General features: G+C 38.1%; 2 protein-coding genes across 5 annotated transcripts in view; one reads left to right on the top strand and one right to left on the bottom strand.

Annotated features, from left to right (window-relative positions):
• Positions 1-6,302, bottom strand: part of LOC139697420 (activating transcription factor 7-interacting protein 1-like) — a 78,708-nt gene extending 72,406 nt beyond the window's left edge. For 2 of the 3 annotated variants that reach the window (XM_071596115.1, XM_071596120.1), the window contains exon 1: positions 6,207-6,302. The gene's annotated coding sequence lies outside the window, so the exon portion shown is untranslated. Of the gene's footprint in view, positions 1-3,784; positions 3,802-6,206 lie in introns of those variants that run through there. The other variant, XM_071596119.1, reaches the window with a different exon arrangement.
• Positions 6,303-6,397: 95 nt separating this feature from the next.
• Positions 6,398-22,975, top strand: LOC139697430 (transcription elongation factor, mitochondrial). 2 transcript variants are annotated; one of them, XM_071596133.1, is made up of 6 exons: positions 6,398-6,511; positions 7,160-7,287; positions 7,362-7,547; positions 17,609-17,764; positions 17,969-18,163; positions 22,141-22,975. In XM_071596133.1, the coding sequence occupies exons 2-6, from the start codon at positions 7,246-7,248 to the stop codon at positions 22,507-22,509; spliced, it is 948 nt and encodes a 315-aa protein (XP_071452234.1). In that variant the 5' UTR covers positions 6,398-6,511; positions 7,160-7,245; the 3' UTR covers positions 22,510-22,975. The 2 variants fall into 2 exon arrangements, with proteins under 2 accessions (XP_071452234.1, XP_071452235.1); XM_071596134.1 differs by lacking the exons at positions 7,160-7,287; positions 7,362-7,547 and having other exon boundaries at positions 6,419-6,511.
• The last annotated feature ends 856 nt before the right edge of the window (positions 22,976-23,831 follow it).

The following is a 23,831-nucleotide window of genomic DNA, read 5'->3' as shown; positions in this document are numbered from 1 at the left end:
CGACATCACCACCATGGGTAGCAGTTGAGTTTACTTACATGGCGATCACGCAGCCAATTACAGATATATCCCAGATGATAAAATATTATTAACAGACAACCGTAATAATGCAATACGGTGCTTTTGTGACCCATGGCGATTGGAATGAAACTTGAGATGCCTTGGGAGCAAGAGTATTTCTTAACGTTTTACGAATCTAGCTCCTCTACGCTGCACGTCATCCCATTCGTCAATCAGTCCATTTTCGTGAGGATCCCATATATGTACTAGGCGCATGTTCCAAATGAGGCCTAACCAGCGAAAGATAACATTGCTCTGTAACCTTTTCGTCACATTTCCCCAACACTCACGTACGTGTTTGATCGAGTCTTTTCAGCATTCCGTAAGTAGTAGGCGTTCGGGAGGGAATTGCTGTTATTCCAAAAGTTCTTCCGGACGTCAATTTTTTAAGCTTAATTATAATTGCCAAGTGTCGCACCAACGTCATATAGCATCAAAGGTATCTGATCAAGCTAGGTTACACTCAGGACGACGCATAACTATGTCAATCACTGCATCGTCCGTAACCCATACATACATATATATATATATATATATATATATATATATATATATATATATATATATATATATATATATATTCAAACACGAAATCCCGCCAAACGGCGAATAAATATAAATAAATAAATATCCCTTTTCCTTATATCTGTTTCTGTATATATATATATATATATATATATATATATATATATATATATATATGGGTTTCTGTGTTTTTCTCTGCGTCCACTAGTGCTAGTGTTATACATTATATATATATATATATATATATATATATATATATATTTAATGTATAACACTTAGCACTAGTGGACACAGAGAAAAACACAGAAACACACAAAAAAGATACTCACTAGTTTTCGAATTTTCGGTGGTCGTGACCACCTTGAGTTCTGTCCCTCTCTTCCTTGATAAAGGTGGTCACGACCACCGAAAATTCGAAAAATAGTGAGTCTCTTTTTTGTGTGTTTCTGTGTTTTTGTCTGTGTCTACTAGTGCTTAGTGTTATACATTATTATTCACGTCCGTGAGACTTTCAAAAAGTGTTATATATATATATATATATATAAACGCATTTTACCATTGACCACGGAGTCTTCATGTAGAGAAGGAATAAAAGAGGACCGATTACATTACCTAGGGGAACACCTGAAGTGACCTGTACCGCATTAGAATTAACACCATCTACGACTACTCTTTGTACCCGATCATGCAAACAGCCTTTAATCCAGTCCAAGATATTTTTATAAATGCCATTAACTTCTAGGTTTGTGAATAATGTAGTATGATATATTTTATCGATAACTTTTTTAAATCTAGAAAAAATAGATTCACTGGAACATTCATCTCTACCGAACTAAAGATATCAAGAACAAAAAGCGTAAGTTGTCAAGCATGATTTACCCTTTCGGATACCGTGCCAGTTTTTCATCAGACTACCAAGGCAGCTCACTATCGAACTAACAATTACATCTTCCCTGACCTTGCATAATGTGGATATGAGAGAAATAGGTATGTTATTGTTTGGTTTCTCCATCTCCATTTTCAAATATAGTCGTCAATTTTATGTACATAGTTATGTAAATTAACATAACTATGAACATTGACGCAAACGAAGACGTACTCGGAATTTTAGAAAAGGAAAGTAAATTGCTGGAAAAAATTCAATACAGGCAAGAAAATTAGATGCAGCAAATTTAGATTGGCGAAGGAATGTTGAGGACTGTGATAAAAGCAAGACCTTTGAGGATTGCAGAATTTAAGTAAGATTTTCATAGCGTGGGGTGTCAAGTTGTCTCCCGTAATGCGAGGCCTAAAACTGTAACGGAGATTGGTTTGCGTGTTCATCCAAATCCACCGTGAACTGTTGACTACCATAATGACAGTAATTAGCTAACTAACATTTAGAAGGCATATAATTTTACTGTCGAATGCCTGGAGTGGGATGACACTCTGCCACACATCCCAGGCGTTGACATGCAGGTACCATGCAAATACTCATAAGTCTTCTTGGATACCGACATCCATGGCACCAACACGAACGATACCGACCAAATGTCAGTAATAGGGGAAGTCCATCCACACCATAAATATCTTTGCCTAAATTTGATACTGAGATTATCACGAACAACATCCCAATGATATTGCTAATCAATTGAAATGGACCAGACAGCAGTAAATATACTATTTTCACCGGTACCCTAGCCACTACTTCATAACACCCTGAACACACTTGACGCGGAGTCCATATTTCGATTTTGTCGAGTTGATACGTCAGAATTGGCACAGACATAAGAAAAATCATTCGGAATCAATGCACGATTATATATATATATATATATATATATATATATATATATATATATATATATATATATATATATATATATATATATATATATATATATATACACACACACATACTATAACGTACACACGAGGGTAAGCCTAATAAGTCGCTAACGTCGGCGAGACAAACGCAGGAGTGGTTACGAACATTAAATTGGAAACGCTTGAAACACCCACAGTACAGCCACGACTTAGCCCCCAGTGATTTTCATCAGTTCGACCCATTAAAAAAAATCATTTTGGGTGGCCGGCGTTTTGAAAATGACGATGTCGTAGGCCGTGAAACATACTCGCGGGCTGCAACAGCAAACAAGAGACGTCTTTGCTGCCGGCTATCAAGTACTGGTAAAGAGATGATGGTATCAAGTATCTCAATGCACAATGAGACAGTAGAAAAGTGAAAAAAATTTCACGATGTTACTTCAATTAGTGATGCCTCGATCCAGTCGTGCGAGCTATTTATTAACTTTGCCGCGTGGTTGCCTGTATGTGTGAATAAATAAATATCCATATTTTTTCACATATACACACACAGGACCATAATTATCACTTACGGTTTGGACGAGTTGAGAAGCTCCTTTTCGAAATTTTCGAATGACCGATCACATACCCCTAAACAGCGAAGCCGAAACCTCAGAAAAGAGAAATCAAACCTTTCAAATTGTCCTTTTCTTGAAAGTGAAGCATCGAAAAAGCATACGAATTAATAACATTATTACGCTACAAGCTTCCACAAAATCCTTCGCGGGACTGGTGGTGGGGCCGAGGCTTGAATCCGGTCGGAATCCGAGCCGACCGGAGCCGACCGTCTGGTAGGCCCCCTACTAACAGTTCCAAAACTAGGTCGGAGCGATGCTCCTAGGCTCTCAATAGACTGCGCCGTCCACTCGATGTCATATCTAACCTGGCGAACAACTTCGCATATCGAATGAACTCTTGTATTGCCTCAACACATTATCAATAAGTTGCAAGCGTCATTATGGATCAAAGCCCCAAGATTAATTTAAGAGTGATCAACATATGAGCACGGGTGCTCTTATTGCTCAATTAATTATCTCCAGTGTCCGAAGCCGATCCCTACTGCCAAAACATGGCATAAGTCGTTCAGCAGCCCGCCTACGAAATTACGCAAGATCACGACGGATGGAATCAATTTTGTATTCTACAAATCCAAGCACGATGAAGGGATAGAGTCGTTGGGTTGAAAGGGGGGTTGTATGTCAATAAAAAATGTTCCAATGCTTAATGGAAGAAAGATATCACTGACGAAGCACTGATGCAATTGACAGATTCACTAAGTTTAGAAATAATGCTGCCCTTCAATTAATATTCAAATTCCTAAAAATCGCAGAGGAAACACTAAAGAATCACACACCTCCGTGGTACCTCAACGGTCCCAGCTTGTGCTCTGCTTCGGTAGTAAAACCCAAGAAAACCAGCTTTCCCCCTAAGCCAACAAACCCCACCGCCGTTCATTCCGTTCGAATTCTGAAATTCGCTAGCCTCCACCGCCATGTGAAAAATCGTGCCACTAATATGAGACATGATTCAAACTCACAATGAGATACAATTTCATAGATTCCCGTAAACATGCAAATGGATGCTAGGGAGATAACTTTGGAATTCAATGCAATGTAATAATAAACCACGGCCGCCAGCTTACATATCTTTCTGCCAACGTCACCGCTTTTCACCAGGCATGACTACTCGAGGAGAAATGTCGGGACGACCTATGCTCGAGCTGTGACAAAACAAGGCCAGACACATCAAACACAATGCTTAATAATTCAAAATATCTAGATGGCTTTTCATGGTTAAATAAATAAGCATAATTTACCAAAACAAAAAGAGCGCCCAAACAAATTACGGATACGACGAGGACATTACCCTTAGCAGAGAGGCTACATGTCACAACCTGTATTTAAGTATTGTCCACAGCCTAAGACAAAAATCGGTGGAATTGAAACGTCTAAAAAGAAAGCAGAGAAATAGAATTGGCACGGGGAAACACCTCAACACATGCGATGAAAGGAAATAATCATTTCAAGGGCCTCGGGTGAGAGGCTACTTTACGAAGGAATCGACGTTCGCTGCGAGTTAACTCGGAGACTTTTTCGTGAAACACACGCTACTGCTCCAAGTGGTCTGGGGCCAGTCTGCCGCACATGTAATGGAAACGAAGTACCAAACGTTGATCAGTCCCAGCTAATGCCAACAATTTTAATAAAAAGAAACTCCTGTGCTAGGCCAAACTCTGGCTGGAGCTCGAATTAATTTATCTTGAGCACCTTTATTTTTACACTTAAGGAGGACATGCCTACAAAATCTGCTTTTTGAGATGATTGACACACAATGGGCTCCGGGGGTTCTGCCGATGTACATCACCAACTTAGAGCCAACTACTCAATCTCATATTGAAAGTTCCATGCATTCGGACACATGCTCCGAAGGTACAAATGATGGGAGTAACGCCGAATATTAAATAAACAATCACCCGGTTGCGTGACGAGGGAAATACTGGTGATACTCCAGATTAATATCAAGCATGGCAATCAGCACGTGGTTTTGGGGCAATGTATATTAGTAACGTTCCTGCAGCACCCAATTGATCTGCGACTTAACCATATCCAAACAATTTTGACGGGATTTTCTACAGGCCAGTCACGGAAAAATATATACAACTGGGCTCAACTATACGATACCATTCTGAAGGCGTAAAGGCGGACGAATAATCAAATAAACATAAAATGTTTTCATTTGGACTGCCTCCTCCGGAGGCAGTGATATAACTCTGTCTCACTGAAAATAAAATCACAAGGGGATCAAGGGGTTTGAACTTTAGTGCAATGTGAGTTTCACTTTCTCAGGACACAATTATCCATTGTTAACTCAAAACGGGAATCAATCCGAAATAAGTCCTTCAAAATCACTGTAATTTCACTCCGGCCGGAGGAAGTTCAGAGAAAGGATACTAAGGCATCTGAACGCTAACGCAGTCTTCCATTTCTAACCAGAGTGAATATTTACTGGAGGCTTACTAATTTGGTACACCGGCATGGGATGACAAACGTAGATTCGTTAAAACAATAGGGATGCAGAACTTAAAACTAACTATTAGGAGTTTAAAAATTAATACAGCGGAGTGAACCAGCTAAGAACTTGTGAAGTTCTTTGGCCGTATTTTTCTCGATATGTCCGCCATAATCCTCCGGAGGCAGCCAGGCAGGGCTATGTAAGAATGCATGCGTTGCAGCGTTTACAACTCTTCTGTTTATACGATAGTGCCAGTGGATAAATACGTTATTGTATTTGCGTTAATAATTTAAATAAAATGTGGGCGATGCTAGTTCATACGTCACTTCGTTAAAAAATAGAAACAGACGATTTCAAGGATCGCAAAAAAACTGTTTGGCACAGAGCCAATAATTTATATTGTGACTACTAGAAATAAAAAACCTCAACTATCCTAGTGCACAGAAATGCCTACAAAATTGTTCTTTATTAACGCGTACCGCTAACGTAAATTCGTAGTGCCACGAATTATTCACTGAATTTTGGCAACTAACTCGGCAGGCTAACCAACCATTGATGGGTGTTGGCTTCAAATCAGATAAAAAGTATCAGCGAGGAAAAAGACTCCCAAAATGCAGATAACTTTTAAAGGGTAACAGGAGTAGGCTTATTTACACAACAAATACAAATGCGATCTCAATTAAGCATGCAATGCCGAATTGATTTTGCACATTAAAAGTTAGCTGCACAATGCAATACTGAAGAAATATGAATGTAGGGCTTACCAAAACAGGGGAGCACCCGGTCTCCTTCCGAAGTTTACACCTCTTTTAACCATTTGTTGCCCTTGCACGATACAGTGGACGCGATTTGTAGCCAATGACATTCGAGCTTCTAACTTTCTACTGTTACACCATCTATCGAAAAGAAAGCGTAGCTCTGAGGTAAACAATCGGCGCAATGCGATAGTCAATTGCTAGTCTCCTAAGGACAATTTTTATATATTAGGATTGATGTTTGGCTACGTTGTGTTCATATTCGAAAATGTATGAGATTTATAGAACCATTTCACAGTTCGGCTAAGATAACAGTAAGTCACAATTCCCTCAATCATCTTTTTACGGTGTAATTTGAGATGTGGGCTTTACGTTCGTGCATCGCCTCGTCCGACGTATTGTAAATAACAATCGAGACGGGTGCAACTCGGACATTTTTGTCTGACGAAATTTACATTTCAACTCATGACTTATATGGAAGTTTTCATGACTATTTCAAATGAATCAATTTCGAAATGACAATGATAAAATCAGATGTCGTGCTACAAACGCCTCATTCCAAGGTCTGAACAGCGTATATTCAGAAATAGATTCAATTCCGAAGTTCAAATACAATTTCATGAAGTCTGAGGTCATGTGTAAATTATTTCTCAAAGTAAAGCATTTTTTAAGTTTGTAGGAGCAATGTATTATTGTAACTACAAGAATGTTTTACGACGTACTAGCGGTATGAACTGCGGTCACGTAAGCGCAATTATTTAACGTTGTAACTTAGTAAGGACTGGTTTACCCACTCTTTACTTTAGCTGAAGTTCCTTGCATTTGCACCTGGCAAGAATCAATGAAATTATCTGAAATTTGAAGTACTTCAACGATTTTGGAAACTTATTTGTAGAAAAATAATGATACCATTCAAGAAATTATCTGGTTACACTCGCTCAGTTTTATCTCAATGCTTTTAGAGAAACTAACGGCATCTTTGATTCGAACGAGTGTGGGAGACCGAGTGAATGGGAAGATCTGCTCAATGTAATTCACAGGGTGGAATATGTTGTCAATGAGAAATGGCTTTCCTCGTTTGTTTTTTCAAGTAAGTGCGTCTTTTCCACACAGACTGTTAACGACACAATAAATGATTAATACTGAATCGGACATTTCTTTCAGAGAATATTTAGCATTCGTTATGATATTGATGAGGTGAATTTGAAAAAGAATGCTGTCACGAATGCCACAACGAATTTGAAATCTAACGAAAGAGTTCAAGAGAAAGGGACCCTTAAAAGTACTAAGGATAAGAAGAGACTCTCTGCGAATGTTGTAGAACCCACGATGGAGTTGGAAAGAAGAAAGGTTTGTTTATTGAAATGCGAAGGATACAAATGAGTAGAAAGTTTGACCATTTAATTACAGACATTTTCATAGGAAATTGAGAAAAATTTGCTTAGATGACACTCCTGTTGAGGCAAATGTTTATTTAAAACCTATGCCATGTGATATAGTAGATGAAATGAAGATGGTTGGTGGTGAATCTATAGGAATGGCAAAGGTTTGGGAAAGAAAGGATTGATATAGTGGAAGTGTTGAAATGTAATGAAATAATTGACTTTGTAATTCCACACACTTTATTTAAAAACACGACCCAGGTTTCGACGTTGAACGTCATCATCAGGTGACGATGACCTGATGATGACGTTCAACGTCGAAACCTGGGTCGTGTTTTTAAATAAAGTGTGTGGAATTACAAAGTCAATTATTTCATTACATTCAATATGTTATGCAAATTCCACAAAGTTACGCCTGAGACAACAAATTTTATAGTGGAAGTGGTTGGAATAATGATAAGTAAGTTAATGCATGATATTTATGAGAGGGGCAGAATGCCTAGTGCTTATAATTTGGCTAGCTCTAAGGCTAGGAATTTGATGGACAGCATATGCATACACGTCATGTAATTTTTTTTTCTCTGTGGAAGGATTGGCATTTAGGACGTTGGCTGAGTTATTTGGAGCCTCGTCCCTTGTCTGTCAATATTGTGTTTAGTCCGACTGGAGCTTGAATATTAATGTTGCATTTTTTTTGGTAAGAAATAAAATATTAATTGGTTACCAGAATTGCTGAATGTATTCTGGTTTTTTATCAAGTTTTCCTTAAACCATTGTTTTTCATTTATGTTCATGATAGTTCTTTAAGAATAAAATAAGTGTTATTTTAACTGAAGTACACTGTGAACATATTTGTCGTTATCAGGCTTAGCACGTATGGGAAGGAAATTGTGGGTTATATAAAGCTTACTTTTATGAGTAAAACTTGATTCGGATTGGTCTAGGAGGAATCAATTTTTTTCAAATGATTTTAAATGCAGGAGGAACCTACTAGCTGCTTCACCATGTTCATGAGCATTTTCTTATTGTGGGCTGATATCAATAGTGGTTATTTGGTCATTCCAAGGCAGGCAAATTAACCATTTTTCGCAGTCAACACACTGGTTACATCTATTTTCTCTCATGGTTACTTTTATCCTTCATCATCATAGTATTTTACCTATTAAATGATAGGCTTGGGATAGCCCTTAATTTATTTACTTTGAAAGTATTGCAAAAACTATATTTTTTTGCCCTGCATCTTTCTTCATAGTGTCTGCCTGCTTTTAAGCTGTCTATAAAGCCTACTTTCTTTCTTCCTCTACCCTGCTTACCCTACATTATTTGGGGGTCAGGATTGTGTGGTGGCTATTGTACTGGGTTGCCACCCAGAGGGCCTGGGTTCGAATCCTGCTGATCTTTTTCAGTGGTATCTTGATGCCTGCTTGACATACTTAATGGAGAACATTCGTGTGTGAACACGTGAGTATGACATCCATGGAATGGGATGTTAAGCTGTAGACCCCTTGGTACCTTCCTATAAGAGTAGGCTAGTGCCGATTTAAGGCTTCTCTCCACCCTTCCTCATTTCCCATCCAGCTTCAGCATGCCTCTACCTTTCAGTGTTTCTGCCATTCACTTTCTCTCCCTTTTTTGGAAATCCCCCTGTAACTTTCTCTCTTTTCCCACTCTATTTAAAACCTCAGTATTTGGCTCTGCCCTGCTTATTTTTTAAATTCTCCACATCACTCGCGTATAAAAGCCTATAGTCTATGCTCATTCCCTTGCTTCAAAGATAAGTTGTCACGTCTGAAAAGCTCTATGATCCATATTAATGTCTTTGCTGTTTTTTATCATCTTTACAATGGGTACCCATCGTCAAGTATCTTCTTGCAAATGGCTCTTTTTCTTTAAATATTATCCAAATACATGAGGCTCTACCTGCTCTAGTTTGTTCATTCCCAATTAAATATTTAATGTAGCCTTCTCAATAATCTGATTACTTCCACTTTCTTGTGGTTAATCCCATACCACCCATGGAAGAAATGACCATTTGGTCTCAATTTTGCCCAAATAAAGACATCTATCTATAACCCTTTTATTGTTCCTTTGAAGCACTCAACAGTAACTGCATTCACTTTGATGTTTGACTTATTATTGCTTGATCATCTGTAAACCTGTCTTCATCACCTTGCTTCCCAGTTTTATTCTCCTTACCCTCTCCAAGCTACTCTTAAAATTTCCTTAGCATGTATGTTCAGAAGTTCTGAAAATAATGAACAACCCAGCCTCATTCCTACAAAAATCACTCACCAGCCTGTTTGTCCATCTGCTACCCGTGTTGTTTGATTCATGAATAAGTTTAAAATATGCACCATCCCTCAGTCTACTCCTATATTCAACAATATCTCCATTAACTCTACCCACTCTGTGAATGTTTTCTCAAAATCCACAAAAAACACAAACAAACCTGATTTTATTCAGTTTTCCTTTCTGCTTATGTTATCATTACTGTGATAGCATCATATGTTCCTTTCCCCTTCCTAAATCCACACTGGTCTTTACTTAGGTGGTTGTTTGTATTTAATATTACTGTTAGTTTTATCATTAGGCCAAATTCCATATTTTAGTCTTTATGTGAATATTTTCCTAGATATAAGGATTTGTATTCACCTGGGCGCACAGAAAAAATAGTGCTTTTTCAATCTAAGCAGAGTAAACAACTTAGTACTCCTATGAAAATAAAACCAAATATGGTAAGCTAATGGAAATACATCTTTTAGAGAAAATATACCCTAGAATCCAACATGCCAGCAAAAAAGTTCTGACATTTTAACATTTTATGTTACATATTGTAAGCAGCAAATTTAACTAAATTGAACAAAAAAGTTACATTTTTTGACTCCTCTTGACTACAGAGGGTCTGTCCAGAAAGGACGGAATGATGTAATGTTTTGAGGAAAATAGCCTACCTAGAACAATGAGGCCTTCCAAGTACTCTTGGGACCACGCATTTATCCCAGCATCTCTTCCACTTTTCAAAACAATCGGCAGAGTCCTTTTTTGGAATAGTCCATCAGCGGCCTAGCTGCATTCTCTTTCATCTGGTCAACGTCTAGAACTTTGTGCTGCAGTTGCAGGAGACTTGCTCCAATCCACTAACAATGAACCAGGTTTCCTAGAAAAAGATCATTACTGGAGATGGGTCCCTGAAACAAAAGCCCAGTCTTCTTAATAGTCGGTTGAGCTATGCTATTGAATGACCCAGTGAAATTTAGGACCAGAACGTCATCATGAATAAAATAATGCCTATATCCTTGGATGGTTGGGACACCATGGTAATAGAGAACATTATATGATGAAAAAACTGACATGGAGAGATTATGAAAGACATGTATCAGTCTAATTATGTTTGAAGTTGAAAGGTCATGTTTTGGTCTGTGATTCATTTGTAGATCCAGACATAGGTTATGCATACTCACACTCAAAAGGGATGGAAATACCATTGCACTATTTTACTCCACTGTAGGGGTTGGCTCATCTCTCAATCTCACCTCATTCAGATAGACATACAGGGTCCGTACAACAGGTATCGGGACTGGTTATAAAAATCAAAATTTATTGCAGTTATCATTACAATTACTTAATAATCTTCAAAATATATTCCTCCTGCATGGATGTGCTTAGTTCGGTGCATGTGCCACTCGTCAAAAGCCCGCGGGAAGTCAGTTTCCAGAATACTGTTGAGAGCTTTTGTCGTTGCTACTTGAACCGCCTCGATGGAGTTGAACTGATATCCTTTGAGCTCCATTTTTATTCGCGGAAACAAGAAAAAGTCAGGTGGAGCCAGGTTGGGGCTCTAGGGGGGGATGAGGCAATGTTGCCACGCGGAATTTCATCAGCAGCTAAATTTCCACCCGCAACAGTTTTTGTTCCTCGCTCAAGACTTTCGGCACCAGCTTTGCGCGCACATTCCTCATCGCAAGATCCTCTGTTACAATGGTGTGGACAGTTCCAACTGAAAGGCCGGTCTTACCACTGATAAGGGTGATGGTTGAATGCCTGTCAGAGTCCAAAACGTTTTTTGCTTTGCCCACCTGAGCATCGGGTCAAGCGGTTGTCGGGCGTCTGACGCAGTGCTTGTCTTCGACGAGCTCCCGGCCTTCTTGAAACATTCTGTGCCACTCATAAACTCTTGTGCGGCTTAAGTTCAAGGGTCTCCGACGCAGATTTCCCAAGTTTAACGCAAAACTTCACAGCGTAGTGTTGCTCAACGGTGCACTCCATGCTAATGCAACAACACCACAAACAATCACACGTCACAAAAATCCACGTCCTGTCTCAACGCATGACCAGAGGCGACGGAACTAAAGTGCGTCTGAGTGGTGGGGGACCACTCTACTGAGCTGACCGGTTGGACCCTCATCCACTGCTCCGTTGAGGCTACAGCAAACCAGTCCTGATACCTTTTTTACGAACGCTGTATGCTATGGTGAGGGTGCTCTTTGCCATTCACCCTCCAAAAAATGTGTGCATCACTGCATAAAGAAAAGAAGTACTGAATGGGATTTTATTTCAACAAACATTGTGATTTCATCCTGACTATCCTACTTGAACTTGGCGAAAGGTATAATTTAAATGGTGTTTTCTATGACTCCGAAAGGCTTTTGTGTTAGTTGATCATGTAATAATTCTGAGGAAAATGGAATCTCTGGGATAACCAACCAATCGATAAAATCTTTTCTAACGGGAAGATCAGAAACAGTTAAATTATATTCAGCTAAATCAAAGTCATTTGCAATCTCTTATCCCTTGATGATAGAGAAAGGTGTCCCTCGAGGATCAATTGTGGATCCCTAAATTTTCCTTCTATGCATAAACAACCTCCCAAATTATTTTATTAATGGGCCGTATATGTATGCAGCCCTCCCATGGACTTCAACCTTGACGTGGTGGAAGGGCTTGTGCATTCTGATAACCCCTAGAGCCGTGCTGGCGGGAGCAATGATAATTGGTCCTTGTAGGGTCACCCATGCCAGTGTTTCTCAGTGAGGTGGCTGCAAAGGCATCTGACCCCAGTGGGGTGGCCATTGATTGATGGTGTTATGTTAAAAACACTTTTCAGAGAGGCAACAGGAAACCACCTCAGTTATAATTCCCAATACTTTAATGATAAACTGTATACTACTCTGTCCAATAAATACGCCAACTGAGGCCGTAAAAACTTTATTTTTCAAAATTTAGTCTACATCGATTATTTTCACACTTAGCACTTATTCCATCTTCTTTTCCACTGTTTAAGGCACCCTTGGGAGTCCTCAGCAGTTAGGCTTTTTAGTTTTCTTGCTTTATTGTGTATACATCTTCCCAGTGTTGTCCCTTCATCATATTTTTGCGTTTTGGAAAGAGAAAAAAGTCGCAGGGGGTGAGATCTGGCAAATAAGGAGGATGGTCAAGGATGGCGATTGAATTTTTTGCCAGAAACTGGCGAACAATCAATGCTGAATGTGCAGGTGCATTGTCATGGTGAAGGATCTATCCATCATGTTCAGTTAAAATATTGTGCACTGTTGATTTTCCTAAGGTTAGTTCATCAGCTATCATTCGGACAGTTTTTTGCTAATCAGTAAGGATAAGGAACCGAACACAATCAATGTTGTCATCATCAACACAGGTGTTTGAAGGTCATCCCAGCCTCACATCATCCATGGTGTATTGTTGGCCATAGTTAAAACTCTTGATCCACTTGAAGACGGATGTTGTCTTCTGAGCATTATCACTGTAAATAGCTGTCAACATTTCAGTCATTTCTTGATATCTTTTACGACACTTCACCAAAAAACTTGATGTTGATTCATTGCTCTGTGATTTGGTCAATTTCCATTTTCGACAAATAGTGAAAACAAGGGACTACAGGAACTAACATAGCTGGCTCCATATGCACAGCTTGACGATCCACCAACCACAGACATTTGGTCTCAGCCAACTAGCACCGTTAGGAGGCGGGGCTAGTTGTCTGAGTCCGCGGGGCTGTAGTCCGTGCCATGGCTGCCAGATTGCACCAGTTGGTGCATTTATTGCACAGACCAGGTAGAGAATATCAGTCCTGGAAACTACGGGACTTAGCCCAATCAGTCATTTGTCATGCCAGGCAGTGGGAGAGGCAAGCCTTCTGCGGTTGTCATCTCACGAAAGCCTTGGAAGACTGAATTAGTTAGAATGGGAACTTAGAATGTTGAGGGCAGGAAAATTAGAGAATATATTATGAGAGATGAAAAGAGGAAATCTAGTTATTTTATATCTTACAAGGTGAGATGGAAAGATAGCAGGGACTACTGGAGTGACAGCTATGGAGTAAAATACAGTGGAGGGGACAAGAGTCCACAAGGGGTTACCATAAAATTGAGTAAAAAGGTAGGAAGAAGCATATTCAACATAGAGCAAGCAATGGATAGAGCATCACTAGAAGAGGTACTCATAAAAGCAGAACTGACAAGCTTGGTCATTGTTCAGATATACATGCCACCTAGCAATCATAAGGAGGAAGAAGTCGATAGTATGTACGATCAGGTAAAGGGCATAATCGCGCGTGTTCCTGCAGGAAAATATATGATAGTTTTGGGGAATTGGAATGCGATCGTAGACAAAGGAAGAGATGGATACGAGGTGGAGGATTATGGTTTTGGTTTGAGGAATTTCCACGACGAGAAAGTAATTGAATTCTGCCGGAAACAGATTAGTCACCAACAACTCTTGCTTTGGACACCATAAAAGGATACATGGAAAATGCCAGGTGACTCAGAAAGGTATCAGTTAGATTATATTATGGTTAGACACAGTGTGATCAATTCGCACAGCTTCTCAGGAGGAGATGGTGGGCTCTGATCACAATTTATTTGTTATGAAGTTCAGTGCCCATTGAAAAGATAAGACAGGGGTGGCAGATTGGGAAATGCAATGTAGAAGCATTAACTGGATTGACAAGGAATAAGTATCAGCAGGCGGTAAAGAAAATAATGAATGATAGAAAAGGGCTGAGTGCGATCAAGGAAAAATGTAAGTATATCAAAAAAGAGATATCGAAAGCCACAAAAGAAACCATAGGAACTGTTCATGGGAAAAGAACAAGGAAACCATGGATCACGGATAATATGGTTAGAAAGTTATTTGAGAGAAGGAAATGGAAGTATGCAAACATAGAGTTAGGCAAAAGGAAGTACAAACAGTGAAATAATAAATTGAGATGGGTTGCCAATAAAGCAAAAGAAGCATGGTGGAAGACGAGGATATGAAAAGTTTGCAGAGAAAGAGTGAAATTGGTGCGCTATGCAGGAACGTTAAAACACTATCGGGAAGTAAAAAGAGAAGATCTGTGTTAACAGTTGAAGATAAGTCAGACAAGGTAATAGTTGAAACAGGAAAGATCCAAAAGAGATGGAAGGAATATATAGAAGAACTCTATGGTAAATGACAGACCAGCAAGGTTAGACATGGATAGAGAATATGACGTAGATGAAGATAGCTTAGGTCCAGGCATCCTTGATGATGAGATAGAAAGGGCATTAGGAGAGATGACATTAAATAAGGCCATAGGGGTAGACAGCATTCCTGCGGAACTGCTAAAAGGTTTAGAAAAATATGGTAAAAAGAGTCTATATGGAATGATTCGTAGCATCTTTGAGGAAGGAATCTGGATGGAAGACTTTTTGAGATCATTGTTAGTTCCTGTACTGAAAAAGGTAAAGGCTGCATCATGGGAGGACTATAGAACAATAAGTTTGATATCCCAGGCAGCTAAAGTGGATCTCAGGATCAACAACAAAAGGATGGGGAATAGGGCAAATGATTACTTGGGGGTTGATCAGTTTGGGTTAGGAAGGGTAGAGGCACGTGCGATGCCATTGTAGTAATGAGATGACTAATCAAGAGGAATATTGAATACAATCCGGACGTATTTGCCTATTTCGTAATTTTCAAAAAGGCATTTTAAAGGGTGACTTTGGAAAAATTAAGGAATATATTGCAGAAAATAGGAATAGATTGGAAAGACAGTAGCCTAATCCACAACCTGTACATGTCTCAGACTGCTCATGTGCGAGTGGGGAACGGTGAGTCCGGATGGGCAGTGTTAGGAAGAGGTGCAAGGCAGGGTTTCCCATTATTACTGGTGCTGTTCGATGTATATGTGGACGAAATTATTGAAGAGGCATGGAAAGAACTGGAGTTAAGATGGAAAGTCAACAGGGAGTTTTTAAAATCTGTTAGATTTGCTAATAGATCAGGTGGAACAGTTGACATATCTCGGAAGTGTTTTGGACCAACATGGTTAAAGTAGTAGGGACATAAGGAGAAGAATTGCACTTGGGGAAAGAAGCTTTCGCAAGGAGGAGGGTGTTGATGACAGGGACGTTGAGTAAGGATGTTAAGAAAAAACTCGTCAAAACTTTGATATGGAGCATAGTTGGCGCAGAAGCGTGGTCACTGAAGCAGGAGGATAGACGTAGATTGGAGGCTTATATAATGTGTGTGTGGAGAAGGAAGGAGAAGGTGAAATGGATTGAAAGGAAAACAAAGGAGGAAGTACTAGGCATGGTGGGCAAGGAAAGGGTTTTGTTGGGGTAAAACCTTAGGAGGCAGGAAAAATGGATGAAGGTTGTATTGATTGGTTGTGGAATGTTGAAGAATGTAATAGAGGGGAGAATGTTAGACAAACAAGGAAAGGGCATGAATAGGATAGGAATGTTGGACGGCATGAAGAGGGAAAGGAAGTGCACAGATATAAAGAGGGACTTGATGCAGAGTAGGATGCTGTCATGTGTTTTGTTATTTATTTGGTACTTGTGTCCATCCAAAACCTACCTTAACCGGTTGATCACCTTAAAAAAATGTGTATGCAGAAGATGTGTACAACTTACCTAACCTCCTCCAAGAACCTAAACCATGCAGTAGTTCAAAGTAGCATTGAATGTATGAATAAATGGTGTAAAGATAATTTGGTATTCATGAACAATGAGAAAATGACATCCAATTTCATCCCGACCAAAGAAAAATTATAGCCTCCCCACTTTTGAGGATTAATGGGTCCTCTCTTAAGTTCTCGTGTGACAAAATTCTTGGGGGTGCATATCCATGAGAGACTATCCTGGGCAACTCTTGTTGATAAAATAACCAATAAAGTTGTTATAGGTTGTTACCTCCTGAGTAAAATTGTGACCCTGGTTGATGGTGGTATGGCTCTCTCAGTTTGTCATGCATTCATTCATAGTCAACTGAAATATGGAATGACTGTGTTGGGGCACTCATGTAATGCCATGCACCTCCTAGGCTGCAAAAATGGGCAGTGAGAATCCTAGGGCAAGTTCAAAGGGCAGTTAGTTGTAGACCTTATTTAAAAAACATAAAATTGTAACTATTCCCTGTATGTATATTTTCCATGCTATTATTATAGTTTAGCAGAACAAAAACATGTTAGCTTGATAACCAATGCTGATGTATATAGACACAGCACAAGAAGGTGTATTATCTTCAGGATAACTACTCACAACTTGGCTATGTTTGCTAAGAATCCTTGTTATGCTGGTGTCAAATTTCTGAAAGCATTACCTGGAAAACTAAGGGAAATAGAAAATTTGTTGTCATTTAAATCTGAACTTTATCAGCTCCTGTGCAGATATCAGTTTTATTCTGTGGATGAATTTGTCTATCTCTCTGTCGATAAATAATTTTTATTATGTATGCTGTTACTGCTCCTATTTACTATTTTATTTTTATTTGTGACTCATTTTATATTCAAACTCCAATTGCATCTGTGTCTGTCAGGAATATTTACAAGCAATGTGACATGTTCCATGAATGTCACTAACATGTATTTTAGGAACCAATAAATGTCAATCAATCACTTAATCTTCAATGTATAGTCTTGGAAATAATACAGTAGGGCATTCACAGTTCAAATTTTTCCCCATGACATTAAAATGGGAAACTGCAATGTCTTCCTTAATTTCATCATTAATTGTTCTTTTGTGATGTTGAATTAGTCTTGTCTTTCAGGAAATTCAGAGTGTTGTTGGTATTCATTTGGGAACAAACTCTCTGTATTGGGCTAAAATTGCTCGAGATGGAGATGTCAAAGACTGGAAATATGTCAACCTTTTCCCCTCTGCTGACATTGGACGAAAAATGTCATTGCCCAAAATTTTTGCAATGGTTAGTGTTATGGTCATATTGTTCAATTTTAATTAGTCTTAGGAAGTCTTACTATTCAAGCATGATTTCATTAGTCCTTTGTTGTTATTGGACCCTCATAAGCTTTAAATCAAGTAAAATGTAAAAATTGAAATTTGACAACTTACGATTTCTTCATTTTTTTCCACCATGTGGAATACAAAATAATATAAAATTGTTTTACAGATGGATTGTGCTTTAGAGAATATTCCTTTCTCAGACATATTTGTTTTGGAGGCTTCCAACCATAGTATGCTTACATCGGTGTCTTCTCCTGCAGTGATTTCTAGTGCCATTCTCCGTTCCCAAATGAGTGCCATATTATTAACTATCTTAAATCTGAGGCTAGAAAATGAGCATTCAGAAGAATATTACCACAAGGTATGCTGAATATGTCAGAAAAGTGAATTTATAATTTTTAATTGCTATGTTAATTGTTATGTAAACCTTAAGAGCCAAATATAAATTTCTGGATATAATGTTAAAACGAAAAAGATTGATTTTGAAAGAACAGAAGCATAGTAAACTAGTTTCAAAGTTGATAGCATTTTATTCTATTTATTATTATTGCATGAGGGCCATAAAATAAATCTGCCAGTATTTACTTTTCTTTTACTAGTAATTTTTATTTTTTATTGTGTTACTTTTAATATGTACTTGAATTTTGACTTATGTTCAATCTTTGCTCCTAAAGTAATTTGTAAATGGTATCCTTTTCCAAGTATCTATGATGCAGTTTTAATGTTTAAAGTGAGTGATGTGAGAGAGAACATAATAGTGAAAACTATGGTAAAAACTCATTATCAGTCAAAGTTAACTGTTTGCTGGATCTTTTATGTTTGAAATTTTAATCATATCACAAGTCAATGATTTTGTTAAATTTAAGCTCCTGGCATCTTACAGTACATCTTAAAGATTTTGCTGCAATGTGGTTATCACTTAAGCATAATTAAAACCTGTTTTTTGTTTAGATTCATTCTGGGTCTTTGTGCCAGTTAAAAATGAAAGGTTTAACTTTTTTATTTACTCATTCATTTCCCTGCTTTTAAATTTACATTTATTTTAGAAGTATTAAAAAGGTATGACCTATTTGATTGCCTGCCTTGAAATTTATTCAATGCAACAATAGAAATTACCTTCCTTCTGCAATAGTCTACCAGGTTAGGTTATGTTTGTGGTGAACCTCAGTATTACCCATTTCTGTGCTCCTAAGCCTTGATTCACATTACCCCATAATAAATGATAAAATAGCTTTTTCTTGAAATTTGCATGCATTCTACCTCCCTTGATTCCATCCAAAAAGCTAATATTTTCTTTCCTATACTTTGCTTTCCTAACATTCTCCTATTTATTTTCAGTATCCCAATGCCTCTCAGTATTTCCTACGTCCACTTTTCCTGCTGTCTTCGAATTTCTACCAAGAGCCATCTCTCATATCTTCCTTCATAAATGTTGAGGATGAGCCCATGGAAACTTTTCCTTCCTTGTTTTCCTAAATTCTTGAGTTCTTATCATATCATATTCCCTGTCTACACCCCAACTTACTAACTCATTATCTCTATCACATTGTCCAAGTCCCCATTTTCTCAGTGGTGTTCTTCTTTTGTCCTCTCTCATATTTATATCTGCTTAGCTGTGCAAGGGTTTCATAGGATGGCAACAGAGGAGGCCTTGCCTCCTCCACTGCCAGGTGTGACACTAGGTCCTGTGGGCTCAGCCCTGTATTTGCAAGGTCTCATTTTTCATATTTGGCTCTGTCATGATAGCTTGAGATAACTTGAGGTGATTTCCTGTTGCCTTCCTGATTAGTGTTTTTAATGTGGCACCATCACTGAGAATGACGGCGTAGAAATTTAGCCCTATTTAATGAATGACGGCGTAGAAATTTAGCATAGAATACAAAAGTGAGTTTGCCCCAAAATGAACATTGAATATTTTCCCATTTATTAAATTGTATGTTAATCCCAATTACATTACCTGTAACTTATCCTACAATTATTTTACATCATACTATGAAAGGATCAATACTTAATTCATTGAGAGTACAGATAGAATGTATTAATAATCATTTGTAGAGTTTTTTCTGAGACTATGCAAAAAGGGTATGAATTCTAAAATATGAGAGAGGTGGCAGTTTCTTGGTTTTGAGCTGGCCCTGTTTTTTTAATCACCTTTTCTCCTCATTGAAATTGGTCTGTACAAGGAGTGATCAAAAAAAGACTGGACTGATTTTATTCTGCGCAAACTGTTCAATGGATTGGAAACAAGACACAGTGCACCATCTAGCAACACATCAGATGAGTAAAACAAGAGGTGATGCGTTTGTTTACATCAAGTCGTTATGCAGCAGCAGCGGTACGTGTCTTAACCTGTTCGTTGCTGTATACAACAGCAGCAATGAAGGAGGAACAGTGTGTAGGCATGAAATTTTGTTTCCAACAGCCTTCGTTAATGTAGCTATGAATCAAAGCCAGTGTTTTGAGTGGTACAGTCGTTTTATTTTGGGCAGAACCTCTACATATGAAGATTCCAAAACGGGGCGACCTTCCACTTCAACAGACCCATTAAACTGTTAGGGAGATAGCCGAGGAAGTGAACATTAATGGGCATGATGCACATCGCATCAAAATTCTTCCCGCGGATGCTGGCTGATGAACAGAGACAAAAATGTGTGGGCATTTGTCAGGAACTTCTGGATCGAGGCAATGCCAACCCAGAGTTTTTTAAAACCATCGTAACCAGTGACAAAACCTGGGTTTACAGTTATGATGTTGAGACAAAGGCTCATTTTTCTCAGTGGAAAGGTCCTCATTCTCCACAACCAAAGAAAGCTTGCATGTCACGGTCCAATGTGAAGATCATGCTGGTGTGTTTCTTTGATTGGCAAGGGTTGATTCATTACGAATATATCCATCAAGGTCAAACCAACAAAGATTTATACTTTTAGGTTATTAAGAGGCTGAGGGTCACAGTGAGCCGAAAGAGGCTGGACATGTTGAGAAACAATGCATGGTGTTTTCATGATAACATGCTGGCTCACATGGCACTGATCGTGACTTGAGTGTTTCACCAGAACCAGAATTTCTGTGATCCTACAGCCACCCTTCTCTCCAGACGTGGCTCCATCAGACTTTTTTTTGGTTTCCAAAGTTAAAATCAACCTTGGAGGACACTGATTTAACTATATTGTGGACATTACAACTAACTGTACGGCAGACCTGAAGAGGATCCCTAGGGCGGCTTTCCAGGCAGGGTTTGAGACCTGGAAGAAACGTTGGCAAAGGTGTATGGTCAACCAAGGAATCTACTTTGAGGGCGACAAGTTCGATTGAGCTGTATCCGTTGAAATAAACAAGTTATAAATCGGTTCTGTCTTTTTTTGATCACACCTTGTATAATGGGCTCATGAGGAAGATGATAATGTTTACTCCATTTTCTCAGGAATGATTGTCCTTGTATCTGTTCTCAATCATCTGTAGTCCAGTGTACCCTTTGTAACACTGGAGGGTCTGTTTTATTCAGAGGTTAGTATCTTGGATTGGTGCTCATGCACATTTTTTTACTGTTAATGCCTTCCTTTACTGACCTTATTTATTATCCTCCATGCCAAGATACAGATTCTTTACCTTCCCTACCCCCATTTTAGCCTTTTCAATTTGGGCTGGCTGTCTTTGAAGAAAAACAGGAAGACAATTGACAGTTTTTAATTTTGTGAGAAATGAGGGGTAATTACTAGGTGAAAGTCAAAGAAGGGAATAGAGTGGCTGGATTAGAGGTTGAGATGTAGTTGGATATTAAAGGCCCTCATAGAAGGGAAAATTTTAGGTAAATGGGGGAGACTATTGAATATTTTGCACATCATTGAAGCAGTTCGAGAATATGGAGAATGGTAGGAAATTATGCAGGGCTAAAAAATAGGGAGTCAAATGTTATATGTAATAGTTAATATGGAGTGTACAAAACCTATGATATTTAATTGGTAGACTACCTATTTTGATGATAATGACTAAGCCTTGCTTATGATCCCCTAGCCCCTCATATTGCTTGACATCACCCTAGTTTATGCACCCTGTTACCTTTAAATGTGATATTTAATTAATTAATGACCCTTTTATAGCCACCATTCATTTTCCCTCCCCATTCAGCAGGAACTTTATCTATTCTTCATTCTACCCATGTCTAAAGATTTCCTTAGATGATAAGCCCAGGTACTGAAATATTGGGTATCATGAAGGAAAGTTGGTACCTCCATTTATGGCATTGACCCTCGTATAATCACCGGAAATCTTTAAGCATCTTAATTTAAATATGTGTTTTGAAATGTTTGTGTTAGCTAATGGTATTTCCAAATTTTCAAGGTTTTTCTGCTGAAGCAAAGGATAGTGAGCCGCTTCTTCAACCTCCTTGTTGGTACAGAGCGTGTATCGGCTCTGGGACTTGTTGACTTAATTTTAGCTAATAGCGACAGTTTACCATCTCTATCCATTTCTGAAATAATGGATGGAAGCAAAGCAGCTAGAGAAAGTACTCCAAGCACAGACATCTCTACAAACAATTCTCTACCCATTTACACACCTATCCAAGTTCCAGCTTCAATCATTGAATCATATCGTGCTCTTGGAGCTGTGGAAAGAGAAGCCATGAGCCAAGCCTTACTCATCACAATGGCATTCTATGATCTTGTCGTGTTTAAAGATCCCAAGATTTTGGCAATCTTCCAGAAGTAGGGCATATATTTTATGATTTTTTAAGTCAAGATATTTTAGAGCATAATTTTGTTGATGTTTTCCTATTTGTCATGACACAAGGGATATAATTTTATGCTCTTCCTCCAGGTTGTTGCCTAGTGTTTTTCATAAACAGTAGTTTTACCCTTTATGCAGAGATGTGGAAGCAGATTTGTGGACAATACTGTGGTATGTGAAAGCATTTGTGTAAAATTCAGTGGGTAACAAGGTACACTAAGGAGTGTGAGTGGTGCTCGAAATTCTTTCCTTTTAAATTAAAAGGTATTTCTTTACTTTCCAATTACATAATTCTGTATTTGTATCACACCTAAGAGAGTGAGATTCATGCTGGTGGCATTCTTATTGTTAGTATATATTTACTACAAGCAGAATGCTCAACTCAGTATATGTAAATAAAGATGATTTGTACATAGTTACTTTGAAAATAAAATCTTTCTGATACTTCTCCTTGTGTTTCACTAAACCAGCCTCGACCTATCAGAAGTGTTAATTTGTTTTTATGAGTAGCATTGTATAATGGGTTCAGTAACTCTTTGAAATGTGAACGTTCTCAAAAAAGCAATCTAAGAAAATTCATTATGACACAGCATCTCTTAAGTGTGGGAGATCATTTAACAGAACTGATTTAGGATCTAATTATGTACATTATAATTTGTATCTACTTTTTCTAATATTCAATGCAAAGGCCATTTTTATAGATATTATTTCTCTGTCACGCCATTTTATTGTTTCATTTTTTATTTGGAATACTTTCTTTGTTCAAGCCCCTTAACTTACATTTTACTCTGAAGAGATTGCATGTTATTATTTGTTATATATGCTAAACTTCCTGTGTAAGTATTAATTTTGTAGTGTGATTATTTATATTGAGATCTTTTAATGTGCCCCCTAGTAAAAAAATGCAGGATTACAGATAAGGAAAATAAAATGGAATACTAAGAACATATTTTAATTGGTAGGACAGGATATTATCGATGGCCAACAAGATGATCTTTTTCCAAAATTATGGTAAAAGAATCACCTGCATTTGAAGGTTTAAAATCCATTCAGTACTGAATGTTATTTTGACCCCTAGATGGTCAATACTACCTGTTTACTCCATCATAAATAGATCATTATAAATATATGTACGTAATATTTATTTTTCTACTGAATGTTGTATTTGGTATTGTTATATTGAACTCATCACTATAATGTTATTTGAATATTGTTTTTCTTCTAACTACCATGTTGAAAGAGGCGAGAGCAAGGTATTGAATGAACTTGATCATATTTTATCACAATTGGTCATAATAAAACAG

This window comes from Hetaerina americana, unplaced genomic scaffold (assembly GCF_022747635.1).
Source record: "Hetaerina americana unplaced genomic scaffold, ioHetAmer1.1.p SCAF_76, whole genome shotgun sequence".
Classification (NCBI taxonomy): Eukaryota; Metazoa; Arthropoda; class Insecta; order Odonata; family Calopterygidae; genus Hetaerina; species Hetaerina americana.
This window is presented reverse-complemented; position numbering and strand designations above follow the sequence as displayed.

Bases quoted from the DNA above. Each gene is read 5' to 3' on its own strand.
- LOC139697430 (XM_071596133.1), top strand. From the start codon at position 7,246: ATGTTGTCAATGAGAAATGGCTTTCCTCGTTTGTTTTTTCAA. The intron at 7,548-17,608 runs GTTTGTTTATTG...CTTGTCTTTCAG, and splicing joins TGGAGTTGGAAAGAAGAAAG to GAAATTCAGAGTGTTGTTGG. The intron at 17,765-17,968 runs GTTAGTGTTATG...ATTGTTTTACAG, and splicing joins TGCCCAAAATTTTTGCAATG to ATGGATTGTGCTTTAGAGAA.